This window comes from Acromyrmex echinatior, chromosome 12 (assembly GCF_024713525.1).
Source record: "Acromyrmex echinatior isolate Ae372 chromosome 12, ASM2471352v2, whole genome shotgun sequence".
In the NCBI taxonomy this organism is placed as follows: domain Eukaryota; kingdom Metazoa; phylum Arthropoda; class Insecta; order Hymenoptera; family Formicidae; genus Acromyrmex; species Acromyrmex echinatior.
In genome coordinates, this window is record NC_141863.1 from 6,563,148 (window position 1) to 6,581,266 (window position 18,119).

Genomic DNA, 18,119 nt, shown 5'->3' on the forward strand with positions numbered 1-18,119 from the left:
CGAAATTATTTTTACAATATCATATAAAGACTTATTCCTCGTCGCTTTCTGTAAAGTCCATTCGCAAAGTCTAATTTGGAAATTCTTGTTGGATTTATTAGTTTTTATCTTGTTGGAAATTCTTATACAGGATCGGAATTAATCCTGAGTTTTCTCGTCTTGCACTGAAAGTAATAATTTTGTCAATGAGTCAGACAATTATATGCTATATATTTTAAAATCAAATTACGAAATTAATTTAGTAGTATACTTTAACATACAATTTTCGTCGCTTTTTTTGTTTTATTAAATGTTCTCCCACTAGTAATAATAATGTTGATAATAGTACTATATCTTAACAATACGAATTTAATATTATATAATTAATTTATGGATATACATATAATGATTATTTTTTTAAATCCAAATTGTTAAGTAAATAAATTTAAGCTTTAGGCAAATAATTTGCTTATTTTTCGATGATTGCTCTAACAAAAAAATATGATTACGAATGTATATATTTAATTTTTTAACTGTTATTTTAAAATCATTTTTATTGGAGACATCCCGCCATTCCAGAATATTGTTAATTATTAATTTATATGTATATTATATACTTTTCTATGATAAAATACATGCAGATATATTACGAGATTATATTTAACAAATTTTGATTTTTGTCGATTTAGATAATTTTTTTATCAAAATACCTTATGTTCTTTTATCAATGATATCAATGATTACATGAATTTAATTAAAAATGTGTGGATACAAAAAATTCAAGATAAGTCGAATAGATACCTTTATATTAGCGAGGTATTAATAATTAAAATTTTGGGAAAATGCAGAAAAAAAAAGATTGTTAAATTTTATATATAATAATAAATTTTTCAGAAAGCATACTTAGTTCTTTAAAATCTCGTTATTATCAAGTTCGATTTATCTCGAACAGTTGGTACCCGAGATACTTTTGTATTCATACATATAAAAAATTACAATAATGCATGTATTTTGTTACTATTAAATATATTCCTTCGTAATCACCATTCCATAAGGAAATCATTTTATCTTTTTATTTTTAATAAGAGATGATTTGTAGTAATGTGTGGCAGAACATATAATTTCCTCGCAAATTTTGATATTATATTAAAAATGCAATAAAAATGTAATTAAGATGCTACCAAAATTATTTCTATCATAAGTGGTCTGAAAGATTTGGAACTCGCATCCTTCTGTAATAAGACCGCTGGTGTTTGACGGATTGCTTAACTTTTTTTTGCGAATGGATCTGAGTGGAAATGAATTTGACGTGGAATCAGAATACATCAAGTTCGCTTTTCTATGAAGATTTTTTTCTTCTTTGTATCGGATACTAACCTTATCACAACGTGGAGGGACCTTGCTCAAATTATCGGTATAATTATTTTAAATGCGATGAAAGTCTTGTCGTAAACGTATTAATGACTTTTTATCACGATATTAATAAGTTTTATAATATAATCGCAAGTTAATAATTAATAGTAAGTACGATCTAATTGTTGTTAGTATTTTCATTCCACATTTATCAATATTTCATTAAACATTGGTTTAGAAAATTTGTGTTAACGTATGTATTTTCGACATTTTCGTATAATATCTCATTACTAAATTTTGTTAATTGTGCTCCTATAATATAATTCTTATTATATTTCGAACAACACTTTTTATTATACATTGTATTGTAAATAATTATTGTATTATTAAAGAATTATAATAAAAGATATTAAAAAGTTATGCAATGTAACTGTTAATTATTTTATTGTATTTCGCTAATCATAATGCAATATGATTTTAGCGAAATATAATAAAATAATTAAAGAAAAAAAGGGAGATATAAAATTACAAAATAAATTTAAAACATACTTACCTGCAAAAACCGACTAAATTTATTACTAAAATAAAAATGTAACATAAAATATACACAGATTAATTATAATATCTGAAGACACGGTAGTGTCTTGGCACTAAGTATTAGGTGGACCGGAATGTAATTTCGTTTTTTTAAAAATGTCTTTGGCACGAACTTTGAAGTACACAATGAGCTGATAAATGACAAACGAATATCGACATGCGACAAACGATATTACTTTCCGGTTCTCCTAATATATGTATAGTCATCATATTGGTTACGAATTTAATTCTTTCTCTTTTTGTCAAAATCTTTTCAATTATATATCATTGCATTGTGAGTCTAAATCAAATATTATAATAATTACGATATTTAATATATAATATTTTTTGATATGGTATATACATATATAATATTTTTTGACATGGTATATACATATATAATATTTTTCTGAATTTTTGATTTCTTTTATGTTATTGCAGATGCATTTTGCTCCTAAAATGTAGGAACAGAGAATGGATAGTATATACTAGCGCATTTAATAGCGCAAATAATGTACATTAAATAACGTTTCGTATAAAGTAATGTGCAATATTACAAAATGTACAATATTGCAATAGTACAAAATAAATGAAATTTTATAATAAATAATATATGTAAAAGTTTTATTATTTTATATACAATATTTATTTATTATCATTTTTTATTTGTCACAATTTTTGAGCATGAATTCAAAATTTAGAAAATAATGCGTTTAAAAAACTGGAGGGAATGACTAAAACATGGCGGACCAATCACAAGTGATTGGTATTGATACTCGTATGGCGTCACTCTGATTGTAGGCTCTCTACTGCTGGCAAAATTGGCGGAGCTGCTTGTACGATTCTGCGCAGATAAATGCGGCCATTTAAATATTCGCGCCGCGGTAATTTTAAAATGAAATGACAGCTCAAGAGATCAAAATTAAATAGTGTATGTACTTGCCAAATATAAACATTTAAAAGTGATTATTGAAAAGAAAAATTCAGAAATTTATATTTTTATTATTTCATAAAAAAGAAAACGTTAACACTATTAAAGAGGTTTGTAAAGATCAACTTTCATTACGGCAAAACGTAAAACCAAATTCATTATATTATACAATTATAGGCAAATACAAATAAAGGCACAAAAATGAGTAAGTAAAATAGTAATTTCGCCTAATTCAAATAATCACTTGACTTGATGTTATTTGACAATTTAATCAACAATTAAATTAATATATAATAATTGAAACAACAGAATTATTAATAACAATCTTTGAATTAGTTACCTCTAATTCTTTTTCATTATATTATTATAAATAATAAAGGATTAATAATTCTCGCGTCAACGAAATAATGTGTATAAATATTTTAATAAATTAATCGAAATTTAGATGAAATTCAAAGTGAATTTTCAATTTTAATTTCGAGATCGTCAGAGCTCGTTGAAGATCGTCGTCTCGCTGGCAAAACTAATCGACGAAGTCGCTCATCACGTTCGCCAGTCGCCCATCTAGTCTAAACTCGTTTCATGCACCATGAAAGCGAAACGTTTCGTTCGTTCGTCCGTCATGGCCGTCATGGTGGAGAATGTTTTCGTTCCGTGATACGCCGACTCGCGATCGTATCGGCTCATCGATTCGGTCGGTCGACGACACAACGATAACGACGACGACGACGTTGGTTTACGCTCGATTCCTCGGTAAAGGTTTAGCGATCATTCTGCGATCATGGACACGCGTGGCATCGAAGTTACAAATCAGCTCCGGGTAAGTGTTGCGGAACGCGTGTCTTAGCGCACGCAAAGGTTCTATTAGCATAAGATCGTCCAGTCATCCGGTTGCATGATAACCCAGACGTGACATTTGATTCTGTACGTCGATACTATTCTGATTATTATGTAATCGTCAAGTTCCTCGTAGAGGGACGTGAAGGTTTCAAAGCGACATGTCCTTCGCATGTCGCAAAATCCTCGCTGCTTAGAAATCCAGGCGCACCCTAGCTCTATTATTAAGTTCTCTTTATTTATTTATGTAGCGTTAATTTCTGTTTCTCTGTGCATGCAGAAATCTAGACTGTAGAAATGATTGGAAGCTATTGCTTTCTTTTCGGAAAAAAAATACAATGGTTTGAAACTATTGTAATGTTTCTAAGAAAGACGAGTGGAATTATTGTATAGTATTTATAAATTATTTCTGTCTCTCTCCTCTCTGGGAAAAAATAACATCTTTGAGAAATCATTGTAATGCTTTTAAGACTGGTATTCATAGTCAATTCTTATATTCAAGACTGTCTTAAGTTCTGTTTTGAGGTGTTACGAACTAATCAGAGGGCTGCATTAGATGGTCTTAAAATAAGAACCAACTATGAATACCGACCTAGGATATATTTGACGAATTATTTATAAATTACTTCTGTCTTCTTTTTGGAAAAAAATACAAAGCATCTTCGAGAAATTGTAATGCTTCTAAGGACATATTTGATGAATGGAATTGTTTAAAAATTATTTCTGTCTTCTTGGAAAATTATGTAAGAGTGTACAGAGAAGCAACTATTTTCAAGAAGCATTATTATATTTGACGAATGAAATTATTTATATCTAATTAGTATAGTGTATTAAAAATCATATCCTATAAATTACAATATAAAAATTTTTGCAAACAATATTTTCAGAGAAATAGATTGGATAAATTAAGCAACGCGATTTTAAAAACAGATTCCCCTGCTGTCTAAATCTCTCTACAAAGATTTATTAGAATTTGTAAACACATTAGGGAAAATATGTTCAAAAGTTACGTAAATAAGTGTTGGCCATTCTACAATAAGCTATTAGTAGTAAATCGAAAGTCAGAAGCTAAAAATTGATCAATCACTTAAATATAAGAATTATTGACTATGGCCGGTATTCATAGTTGATTCTTATTTATTATTTGAGATTATCTTAAGTACAGTCTTAAGATGTCATAAGCCGATCAGAGGGTCATATTAGTCTCTTAAGACGGTCTTAAAATAAGAATTACAACTATATTTACGGCTATATTTATTTATGATTGATATATATGATTGATAATATTTATGATTGATCAATTTCTAGCTTTTGATTTCTGATTTATTATTAAAGGCTTATTGTATAATGTGTGTTAGAAAAAAGCAATTGAAACATATAGTATAATGTAATAAATTGTTTATGGAGTTTGATTTTTAGTATACTTTTTAACTGTAAAAGGTAGGAATCTAGAAAATTAATATATTTTATAGTTTTAGCTAAACGAGTTTGTCTTAATTTTCAGAGCGCCATTCGCGCCAAGCTTATGGAATTGGGAGTCCACTATGATGAGGAGCTACCTGATTACATATTAGTAATGGTGGTGAATAAGAAATCCCGTCAACAGATGCATAATGACTTAAATCTGTTCCTGGAGGACTGCACAACTGTATTCGTGGATTGGCTGCACGATCAGGTGCTAAAGAAATTGCAGAAAGTCACTGTAGCCAAGAAGAAATCGTCTCGCGAGTTTGTACCTACCGTTGTAGTGAAGCAAGAAGAAGAGAGAAAAAAGAAGAAGCTATCCGCGACTTCGTTCCTAGAGGATCAGGCAGAGCAGTCTTCGACCATCGAGAAGCTCCCAGACAAAAGTACGAAGAGTGACAAGCAATCACCGGTGCAGAAGCAACTGCCAACAAAATCTTCCGTACCTAATCAAAACCCAGAGCGGAGTCATAGCAAGAGCGCGGAAAGAAGCGTGAAAAGTATGCACAGCAAAAGTAAAACAGACGAAACATCATCAACACACGGCAGCGGATCTTATCAAGACTCTGCCTTCTCGAGGAAGCCGCAGCAGAGTTCCGGGCGCGACGAGAACACAAAGGATATTTCCGGCGAGCCTGAGAATCCCGTTACGAAGACTATAGATTCGTATGGCGATCCGAAAGAGAGCGAGGTGCCGGATATAAGTTTGAAGAGATCATTGGAGACGTCGAGTAGTCGTCACGATAGCACGGAGAAAAGGAGTAACGAGGCGAAGCGGCCGAAGCCATCCGAGGAAGAAAAGGACAGGGTTGGGTAAGTTAATGTTTTTTTTTAAACTAAATTAAGTTAAAGTTAATGACTTATAAAATTAATAAAATTAAGTTAAGAATTGAAGGAATAACAATTTAACTTAATAAAAGTTAAGTTAAGATTAAATTAACTTAAGTTTAAAAAAAAGTTAATTAAAAAAAAATAATTTTTGAGATTAGAATGTCATAATTTTTCTTGAAATAAGATTACTTTAAACACTTACAATATAGATTATTAGGTAAATTTATTTTTTTTTATTCATATGTAAGTTATTCATATATAATCACAGCATAAAATGTTTGTTAAAATCTTGCGAGAGAGAAGATATATTTGCATTATCCCTCTTTCTTTATCTAACTTCTTTTAACGTAAAGTGACTGCTCATGCATGTTTATGACATCGATTAGATATTTGTTACAAAAAAATATAAAAATTTAGAAAATGAATGGATGTGGAGCACTGTTTTACAATAATTCTTTATTTAAGGCTCATTAAATATTTACGTTGCTGAAATATAATATTTATGACATCTAAAATTAGTGATTGGTGTGATTCAAATATAAGCGAGAATTAACAAAACTTAACGTCAATAAAAACTAGCTATCATATGGTATGACTCTTATTATAGAGTTCTCATAAAATCATTGAACTTTTTCTAAATTAATTCTCTAATGTTTAAGATTTCAAAAAAATATTAACATTAAGAGGGATAGAAAAATTTTTAATTTAAAAAAAGTTAATAAAAGTTAATAAATCAAAGTTTAAAAGCAACTAAATTAAATTAAAAATTCATGTTTAAAATTAAGTAAGTTAAGTTAAAAGTCATTAACTTTTTAACTTTTTTTTAAATCTTATTTCTTATTTCTTATTTTTTTTTAACCTTTTAACTAGTTCCTACCCAACCCTGGAAAAGGAAGATATGTCGTCATCTTCCCCGGATTCAAAGAAGCTCAAATCCTGCGTGAACAAGCCAAAGATCGTGTCGGTCGTATCTGTGAAAACTCGGCTTGGCATAGTCTCTCCACGGAAGAAATTCGAGACCTACAGAGAGAGAGAGGGCAACGGCCGCTACCGTCCGTCGGAGAAGCGGTTCGAAAAGTCGCATCGCTACGATAATGGACGTAACGGAAAGGGTAGAAGCTTCGAGATGGATGATCGGGGTTCCAGACGGAATCGCGACGGCGACTCATCGCGGCATCACGAGACCATAAGCAAAGTCAACGACGTGAGAAGTCGGATAGAGAGCAGTAAGAGCGAGAGACTGAACAGAAACGCAGAGTCCAGGGAGAGGAACTTGAATTCGAGTTCCAAAACGGACGCGCCTGCAAAAAAGTCTGCATGCACTATTAAGGATCGTCTGGGTATCAACAGTAAAGTCCAGAGACAGTCCACAAAATCACAAGAGGCAGCAGATTATAGGAATAATCCAAAGAGCTTAGATCAAGCAGGAAACAACAAGAATATCAAGGACAGACTTGGTCCGTTAAGGAATAATTTCAGGCCAGTGCATAAACAAAGGCAGCTTCGCAGCAGCGAAAACGACAGATCTCTAGTTTCTCTGAATCTCGGTGCCGAGAGACACGAAAGAGAGGAGGGGAAGGAAACTGAAGATGAAGACGAAGCAGATGAACAGCTGACCGGACCTGTGAAGTCGCATATAGTCGCTGTAAACAGACCTGTATCTACTACTGTTATGAGAACCGAGAGGAGACGTATAAAAACGTCGAATGATGTTCTGTTCAATGCGACTCAAAGTATCGGCTATCCAGGACACGGAGGTGCAAAATCTCAGGATAAGATGGACAAAAGGACGTCCAGCGATGTGGACGAGGATACCGATGATACGAGATTACCGAGTAAAGTAATTGTCACGCCAAGACCTTTGAAGCCGCTGCAACCGACACAGAAACGCGCAACGCAGTCGCTTTTGTTGCGAGCTGTCGCAGAGGCAAATCAATCGGTTGTCAAGCAGAAGAATCCGGAACCATCTCTATTCGTGAGTTTCAATTCAATTAATATATTGTAAATCGACTAAACATAGTAAATTGAGCAACGATTCTTTGTAACTTTGTAACATCGAGGGCGATAAATGCCGATATTCTTTAATGTACATGTATCTGTAAAACAAATATATTAAACGTTGGAGAGCAAACAACGTTTTTTTTCATCGAAGGCTCAATTTTGTTAGGACAAGAAGCCAGTCTTAAAGCGTCTTAAACCTGCTCCGGCTCGTGACGTAAGGCAAAACTTGTTGGTACATTTTAATAAGAGACTGGTCATGAAAAAAATTCAAGTCGAATTAAATACAGTAGATCATCTGGATGTGGAAGACGTCGAGCACGAGCCTTGTAAGTGCCATCTCCGTGGAGACGTCTTTTTTTGTAATAGTTTGAAAGAGTTACAGAATCTGTCTCGTATCCTATTTTTACTTTTTCATTTTGGAAACTTTATTTATCGGTCTTGTACTATTATTTATTAGGTACCCGAACAAGAAAAATAAGTTAAAATTAGTTAATTCTTAAATTTTATCCAGTTAGTTATCCTCTTATAAAATCGAAATGTATATGAGATGATGATAGAGATCAAACCCGCAGCGTGCTATTTACAAATCAAACTTTCTCTCACTTAAACGTCACTCCATCGATCTTCCACTAATAACAGTTATATTAACTTATACTAACAATTTTTTAATATTTAGAAATTGTAAGAAGTATAGTAAACGATTACTTAACTTCTAACAAATATTTTATAAAAATGCAATATATTTAAGATAAATAAAGATTCCAATGCGATTCTTTCGCGATACAAAGACTGACTCTTTCATTCTTCTCCCGGGATTTTAATTCCTCGCTTATTATCACATAATCCGTAGATGTACCACAACCAGTAATGGACGAGCATATGGGAGTCGTGATGTCGTTGTTTCAAAGGAGCGACGACAATCAAAAATTCCTAGTTACTCTGAACGGATACAACAATAATCTCATGAAAGAGAAGATCAGCTCCGAGGATGACGAAGAACGACTGGAGATGGAGGTAAGTCTTCCACTACCTCTAAAGCATTTCCCTCATTCCCTCCCTCTGAATTTTAATCCTCACGCGTATTCTAGACGCACGATGTTCCTCCTCATGCTCGCAGGTGAACGAGGATGATGAGCTTGCACTGTTGACAACGCACAATGAAGCAACGACAACGACGATGGCGGCAATGGCGCAGGACGAGTTGGAAATAAATAAGTTTAGAATAACGAGCTCAGCAGAAGATAACGCGCACGATAGTCCGAAGGAAGCGAGCGGAGAAGAGAACAACGAGAATTGCAATACAGAGAACGTAGATAAGATTGACGAAATGCCCCGTAGACGGAGAAAATTAAGTCCTATAATATACAATAGATCTCATTCTCCTAGTCCCATACAATTGAAATCTAACGCGTCGCTGATGTCGACGTTAGCCACCAAACGTGAGCAAATTTCTTTTTTTGGGTTTGTTTAGAGTGTAAAAGTATAGCGTTGTAAAATGTGCGGTTGCTCTTTCCAGCCCCGGATAAAAAATCGGTAGAGACCACAGCCTCGACCATTTCAGACAAATCCCGAGAGAATTGTCGATATTGGCCAAATTGTACATTAGGGAACAAATGCGCGTATCTTCATCCCCCTGTTATGTGCAGGTAATGTATCTTTCTAGAGATTCATTATATCTCTGGTGACATATCTTTTTCTCGGAATATGAATTATGAGAAAGTTTTATTTTAGAATCTTTCATATAAGTGAAAAATTTTGAAATATTCTATAATAAAATTTCTCATTCTACAATTTCTGAAAAAATACTTTAAACTTTTTCTCAGATTTTATAAAAGATTTTATTAGAAATGATAAAATGAAAAATCTTAGAATATATATATTTCAAAATTTACATATATGAAGAATTCTAGAAAAGATGTGTAAATTTTATTGGCGCTTCTGAAAAATGTTTCAATATTATGTATAAAAAAATTTGGGAAATTTTGTAAAATGTCATAAAATTATTTAGAAATTCTAAAAAATTATATGAAAAATTCTAAAAAAAAATTCTCATCAATGATTTCATCGTAAAATACAAAAAATACTTTTCTTTCTATGATGCCAGAAAACGTTCATTCTTTTAATTTTTATTAATTCTTATTTTTTCGCAGTGCCTTCCCGGCATGTAAGTTTGGTGACAAATGCGCCTACAAGCACCCCAAGTGCAAATTCGGTTTGTCTTGCACAAAGCTAGGCTGCGTGTTTTCGCATCCCGCCCAGCAGTGCAAGTATCATCCATTCTGTACGAAACCGTCATGTCCATATTCCCATCCAGTCACTTCCGCTCCGGCAGCAGAAGTGACGAGCCAGAGAGCAAAGTTTACCTGGCGGCGACGTGATTGAACATACTTTTGCGGATGTACAAACCGGGGTATATCGTTCTGATCAGATCAAAATTCTGATTCACGTAAAATTACTTTGTACAGGTCACATAATGATGAGATATACAAGCTTAAGTAGCGTAAGGTGACGTCAAAATGTTACCGCGGCAGAGTTGGACTTTGCGATTAAGGAATGCGTCACGAAAGCTTCAATACCATCGTGATTTATTATGTCAAATCGTAGTTTTACCTTCTCTTAAATAATTCAAGATAGAAAAAGAAACTTTTGAAAAACTTTGAACAGTGAAAATTTATCAGATTTAAAATAATTAAAGAAGTTTTAATTTCATTTAGAGTGTTAGATCCGCCGATTTATATTTTATATATATATATATAAAATATAATTATACTTCCCTCTGTTGATAATTATCTATCGCCTTAGATTCTAAGACCGCGTCAGTTCGAACTGTGAGCGATTTGCTGCCATTCTTAGATTATATATTCTATTTGTAATATAAAGGAAAGGATTTTAGTTTAGTTAATCAAAGCTAACTGATGCAATTGGTCTTGAAATGATCATAAAATACGTTCTCTTTTAGACCTCGCCAAGGCAATCTCGTCCTGATTTATATACGTGTATATGTTCGAAAATATATATTGCCAATGCGTTTCTAGTATCGATAATAATATATATACATATATTTTTTTAAATATACATATATGTATATATGTTTTATATATACATATATGTATACTACTTATGTAATGTATAGAGTAATTAGATTTATTCCTTTTGTAAATCTTCCGCGCTTTTATTTGCGAATCGTCGTTTCTTTTTGCTTTTATCGAAGCCTGTCAAAGTGAGAGTATAGAGTGTGCACTTTTCTAGGTTGCATTCGAGGAGCACGCTATTAGCGCTATCAGTGTTATTTATCTTTGTTTTATGTCTAATAAACAATGAAGATAGAATAACACAAATAATACTAATAGTGTCTCCCCGAATGCACTCCTAGTAAACCGAAAAAATATAAGAGAATATAATTAGGAGCAGCAGATCTATCGTACTGTTTCATGTCGAGAGTAATATAACGATCGCTCGTATTGACGTTATTACAATTAGCTCTGTATGCTCGTTTTAGAATTATGAGCGAGGTCTTTTTGCCGAGAATATTTACGCTTATAAAATACAAATAGACATCCTCCACGAGCGATTCAATTAGGTTTCGAGTGCGGAGAAAAAAAGCACACGACTCTTCTAGAATGTGTGCCATGCACTCGATGCTGTGTCCGAAGTTGAAGGGAGGCATCGTAAAAATCAGATATTTCGTTGCTCGATCACCGTTTATGTAATTTAACACAAACTGTATAGGCTCTTGTGTAGAGAACGAAGGTAGTTCTGCATAATTTAACTAGTGCTAGTGAATGATTGTGCATGAGATGTACAATATTATTGAAACTTGTCATCAGAAACAAATATATGATGATTTCTGTAAAATATAGTTTCATTTCTATTTCTATTTTCAATTTCGAGATGTTCTCTTGTCCTCTCCAGTCTTCTAAAAAAAGGGATCACAAAGTGTATTTTTATCTTTGTAATTAAATCTAAATAGATAGAGGATAGGTTTAAGCAGCGATTGCAATTATTGTATAAAATAATCACGATCATTATTATAATTTATACACGTATCATTTGAAAATCGTCATCGCGATTAAAGGAAGGCAAGAATCGATCGAGACGTACTGTGATACGCAAGCTTAGCTGCGTGTGATTTATTGCGTTTTTTTTTATTTATATTCGTTTAAACCTTATCTTCAGATGAAATTTTACGTCAGCATAATTAGCGTGTCAGCGTATTATACATCGCCCTCGCTTCGTTCGAGGGAATGAGACACGAGTTTAGATTCTGACGTGAAATATCGCGATCATGCCTTAAAAGGATCGATAGATCAACACGGTTTCTCTCACACACTCGTATACGCTCGCATACAATTTCGCACTAATTTATATATACGTATAAATCTATGTGTATGCTCTATCGTACTGTGGGGCACTTAGAAAACTCGTTAATTCATTCTCCTCATCCTCGCGTCGACTCTGCACCGGAGATCCAGGCGGGCCATGTGCGTTTATGAGACACTTAAAAGTAATATAATATATATATTTTTTTTTTCTTTCTTCCTTTGTTATCGAGGATTGCTTCGTTTCGAAGGGGAAAAATAAAAAAATAGTGCGCTCGCGAACGTATCTCTCACTCCCTTCTTAACATTTTAATCTACTTTCGACAAGCGGACCCGGAGTCCTCTTCAGCGGGGAAGAGTAAAGCTCGGTAGAGGAGATCTCTTATAGAGAGAGAGAGAGAGAGAGAGAGAAAATACATGAATTAAATTGCAATTGGCAAGGATTTGTTTCTGCGAAATTGAACATCTCTGCTCTTAAGCTCGTTTTCATTAACGTAGATAAACTTTAATTTCGGTTCAACTTATTTTTCATCCTTTTCTAATCCTTAGAACTAGAAAAGATAATGAATAAGTTGAGCCGAGATTGAAGTTAATCTACGTTAATAGAAACATAGATTAGATGTATATTTAATAATCCTAAGCAAGATATTCTTCCTTCTAAATCTTCGAATATGGGAACATTCGGATTCCTTAAATCGCAACTCGAAAATTGAGAGAGAGAAATCGTTTGAAATGAGAAATATTCAGGTCTCACTTATCGATCCGTCTCTCGTCTCTCTTTTTTTTTTTTTACAAATGCATCAACTATTAATAAAGCTTTCGCGGATAAACAAACACCCTGTTTCCTGTTCCTCGATACCCTTGCATCGCCGCACGATGCGCTGTCTTCTAGAGAAAAAAAAGATAGAAATGAAAAATAATGGGAGGAAAAAGAATAATATGTTATATGTATGCGATACGTACATACATACATGTATAATATATATATGTATAAAAGTATGCGCAATGTTCTTCTCGAGATAATTTGGCAAGGATTAAAAATATCATAATATTACATCAGCATACAAATGCCTATGTACGTGTGCCTATGTATGTGTATCTGTGTGTGAGTGAAAATATGTATGTATTGTGTGTTCTTCGCGTGAATAATTATATATCGTTGGGGAATAACGATATCGAGATACGCATCTTGCACGTGCGACTTTTAAAACGCGCGCATGCGCAAAACACTCTCGAATCGCGAAACGTTACAATTTTTTTATATTAATTTCATTTCATATATATATAATAATATAATAATAAAAATAAAAATAATATTACAATATATATATATATATATAATTACAAATAATTAGTTTTATCCGTGATATTCTATTATAATATTTCACTAGATTTTTTTTTCTTAATAATGTCCCGCTTAGGCTCTTCACCTCTCAATAACGAGCCATAAAAAAAAATGCGGATGTGCGGAGGGCGGTCATATAATGCTCGATCTATTTGATTCTTATCACAGGAGTCCGCCGTACCGACCGCCATTCTCTCACATCACTTCGACACTCGATTACCTTCAAATTAATAATTCCTACGCGAACGGCAAAGTGGCGGATAAACAAGCCGTTGAGCATAATGATATAAGTCATATTTTTGCGGAACAAAAAAGGCTGTCTAAAAAGTACTTAAATGTAAAATATTACATGAAATCCACACATCTGTATTACGAAATCTTTTTCTGCACACATAAAGAAATAAGTTACAAATTTTATGTCGAAATAAACTGTAAGCTATTTAATTGAACCTGATATATTTGTTGCATTAATTTCATTAAACTAGTGTATTCATGGAACTAGTCTGATTAAGAATACGAAATTATTAATCCGTTATATTACTGACTTGTACCATTATTTCATTCGATGACTCATAATGTTCGACAAACGCGGAATCCACGCAATTGGAGAACCAACTGATTTTGTTCCCTTATAAGTGTACTCTTCCTATAGTCTTTTCACAGTCTTTCTTCCTCTTCCCTCTTTCGTCGTATAAAGCCTGACTCAAACACAATATGCTTCATTTTAAACGCCGAAAGCGTAAGCGTCACGTTGCATTCTTATCACACTCTCCTTATCCTTATCGCCACTATCCTTATTTACACCTTACGCCGTAACGAATGTTCTTCATCTTCCATGCTATTAATTCTATCGCAGATTAATATTACAGTGCTATGGCTCGGTTTCGCGATAACGTAACTCCCTCTGGTACTCGCTCAGGCCATTATTACTCGTTAATTGTTATTTCCATTTGATTGTATCGCGTTACATGTTGCACCAAAAGGATCGTATTCGCTGTCAGCGAAACCAAGCTCAAGAACACTCTTCGTTAATTCTCGCATATAACATGAGTCAAGTTAAACCCTTGTCCGGAATTATGGACTCACCATCCCGTACTTTGCGATCCTTTCGCGGCATTTGACGATTATAAAAAAATAATAATATAACATCATTAGAATAATGCGTAAAATGCATTTAACGCTCAACGCGCAGTTAATTACACATTAAAACCTTCAATTTTAGTCAACATGACGTACGGGACTGCGGTTTATCTGCAAATCCATCTGCGACAATGAAACGTCACGGGGACAAGGATCCTGATTGTTCGTGCCTTCTACCGCGCACTCGGAATTCACATCATAAGATCCCGAGTCACTCATGATAAACATTTAATAAATATTCAGTCCCGTTTCCACTCGTATACTCCGTTCGGTCCATCTTACGTATTTCGGGTGTGTGTAATTAACATCTCTCTCTTTTTTTTTCTCTCTTTCTCTCTCTCTCTTCGCACGATTTTTTCGAATTTATACATAATGAAATCATCGCAATGCACCGACATGTGCACACAATGCAGCAATTACGCCATTGATCGTCTGAGCGACGATTCCATCTTTGGCCGCTTATCAAACGATGCATGGCAAAAAACTAGGATAACTTTGCGGTATCGCATTAAATATTCGGATAAAAAGGACGAACAAAATTTTCGAATATCCTCGGAGAGTTGGCAGTAATATTTTTATAAGAGAGTGTATCTAAAGTTCGGAAAGATTTCAATCCGATTGGAATGAACTATATTTCCGTCGCAATAGCGTATTTGCTCGCGATAATTTACTTCTTCAAATTCATATTTTCAGCCGGCAGTAGAATAAGCTCGACCGCGTATCTCGTAATTCGGAAAGATTCGGTCCAGACTGGAAATAACCACGTTGTTATCCTACTACCGGTAATCTACTTAGGTAAAAACTCGAATCTCGACAATTGGCAGTAAGAGTTTGATATAACGTTAACGGTACATCTAAAATTCGGAAAGGTCCTCATAAATAGCGCAATGATCCATAACAGCGTTCTATAACAGTATTACACTCATAATATCTATCCAACGTAAAAATTCCTTCCCGACACTTTTCTCGGAAATAGAAATTTCAACAGCAGTACCAGTTTAAAAGAGTTCGTGGAATACGCTTATGTACTTCGAAAAGAAAATTTCCCTGCGAAATGACCACGCACGTCACGAATGGTGAAAGAATATGTCTGCGTGATTTATTTCGAGAGCAAAAGGAGAAGGAAAGTGAAATCGCTCCCAGATATTTATTGAAATTCAGCTGGGTAGTCATAGAACTATTTTCTTAGTTCTAAATAACAGTCGAAATTCAAGCGCCTTTTCTCTTTCTAGGACGAAAGCTACTGTTGCAAGAGTTTCTCATGAAATATGAGGTTTCGTCAAATGTCTAGTCTCCCGTTCAAATAGCAGCGGATAACAAATCTCTATGATTTCTCCCGCTCTTGCTCATTTTGGCAAGATCGAGTAGCTATGGCCACGAATATCCATGTATTCGCTAGGTCGATCAACTAACGTGACTTTAGTACTCGCTAAATCGACTTAATGCACGCAATCGATTTAACGAGTGCTGAAATGGAAGGGTCCGAGGAATGGACCGTAAGACGCCGTTCACGAGAATATCCTCGCCAACTTCTCGAGGCATCTTTGCGGAAATCCGAGATTCACGGAATCGATCCGAGTCTATCGTGTAATCCTCCTTCCTTCGTTCGTCGCTATAAGGATCGCGATTCGCAATCGAGTAATATTTACACAGCGTTATGTTCGCAAAATCCACATGATCACAGCAAGTCGTTGAAGCAACCGCCGAACCACATCACCACTATCGGCATCAGATACGTCGTTAGCGCCCTGAATAGCGACATCTTCGGCCTGTTGTCTTCTCCGCTATTCACGGAGATAGTCTGGTTGTTGCTCGTGCCCGTGCTGGTCGTACTAGTGCCCTGATGCGGTTCGATGTCCACTCGCGACGGTGTTTCAACCTCGTGAACGACCGGTGGCGATGGCTGCTTCGGTGATTCTGGCTCTGCTTCCGCGTGTGGACCCTCGTAACCAGAGCCTTCGTTGAAGCCATCCTCGTCATCAGTAAACGCACCGTCGCCCGAACCACTACCGGATCCATACCACGTTTCGTCTGTAAAATCATAGAAATAGTTATTATCGATACAAAGAATATTAGTATTAGTAGAGAAAATTATTATGTGTTACTGATAACCGCCAGATAATCACCAGTATCAATCCAATCAACGTCCTGTCCGTTAAATGCCAATTTCAACCTGTTCGTGATGGTGGTCAGCGCGAAAACTTGATCCCTCACGATAGTTGGTCTTGATCCTATACTGCGAACCTCCGGATTCATCATCTGAGACTCGCCATCGGATGACACCGGATATATATATCTAAAACAATACAAACAGATATATGTCGTGTATCAATTTACTGTGCAATATAATATACAAAGACGTTATTGTGCATTCAAAACATGTATGTAGAAAATTGAATTATTAATTTATCTATACAGAGAAAAATTTCTGATTAAAAGTAGACGAACTGAGAATATTCTGATCATATCAGAATTCTATTCAGTTATCTTAACTAGAATTATAATGGATTCAATCAGAAAATTTTGATTAGTCCATTTTTAACCAACAGAATTTTAGAATAGAATAGAATTTATTCACTTCAGCGTACAAATTGCCAAGAAGGGAATTTACAATTGTTCTCCTTAACAATCACCAGAATTCTAATTAATACAGACTCTTTTTCCAGTGTAGCAAATGAATTTCTCATAATTGAATACCAACAAATAGAATTGATCACAAATAAAATTTTATTCTCTCTTACTTGTCTACGTGTGTGCCGTTCCAACATTCTTTTGTATTACTAGGTGGCACAACCAGACCGTCGTTGCACATCCGGTATGGCAAATAGACCCAGAATTGTCGGGAATCACGCACTCGCTGACGTATTTCTTTCACTAACTTCTCCAAGCTTGTAGCGGAGTCATCCTCCGGTGAAGTTTCCTGGTCAAAGTTCAGGGATTCCATTTCTAGTTCTCGATTGTCCCTTCGTTTACGTCTACCCAGCACCGGCCGCCCGCAACCAGTAAATACGCGTTGGGACACATCTTGACTGCTTTCCTGGAAGTTCATGATCGCTTCGGAGATCTTCAGGTTGATCGGACGCACCAATACTTCGATGTTGAACGGTCCGAGCAATCGATCGGCAATCTTGTCCACAGCCTCTACATTCGGAAATCGAAAAGTGAATTAAAACTCAAGATCGTTCTTAGCGGAAAAAAAATTTTTGTGCAAAATGTAGCTTATAAGAAACATTTCTTCTATTTTTGTAACTATTATGAAATATTTTAAATCGGAAAAATATTAAATATTAATGTTAATATTGTTATTGCTTTGTTTCGAAATATTTTTTGATAAAAGATTCGT

General features: G+C 34.4%; 2 protein-coding genes across 2 annotated transcripts in view; one reads left to right on the forward strand and one right to left on the reverse strand.

Annotated features, from left to right (window-relative positions):
* Positions 1–3,392: 3,392 nt before the first annotated feature.
* Nab2 (Nuclear polyadenosine RNA-binding 2) lies at positions 3,393–11,856 on the forward strand. Its single transcript, XM_011058800.2, has 8 exons — positions 3,393–3,659; positions 5,181–5,953; positions 6,842–7,946; positions 8,139–8,298; positions 8,823–8,986; positions 9,090–9,411; positions 9,489–9,618; positions 10,123–11,856. The coding sequence occupies exons 1-8, from the start codon at positions 3,621–3,623 to the stop codon at positions 10,352–10,354; spliced, it is 2,925 nt and encodes a 974-aa protein (XP_011057102.1). The 5' UTR covers positions 3,393–3,620; the 3' UTR covers positions 10,355–11,856.
* A 214-nt stretch (positions 11,857–12,070) lies between these two features.
* dlp (glypican dally-like) overlaps positions 12,071–18,119 on the reverse strand; it is a 173,884-nt gene continuing 167,835 nt past the window's right edge. The window contains exons 6-8 of the mRNA XM_011058799.2: positions 17,518–17,917; positions 16,903–17,072; positions 12,071–16,807 (exon numbers count right to left, since the gene is read on the reverse strand). Coding sequence (XP_011057101.1) covers positions 16,455–16,807; positions 16,903–17,072; positions 17,518–17,917 — 923 coding nt within the window. The 3' untranslated portion in view covers positions 12,071–16,454. The remainder of the gene's footprint in view (positions 16,808–16,902; positions 17,073–17,517; positions 17,918–18,119) is intronic.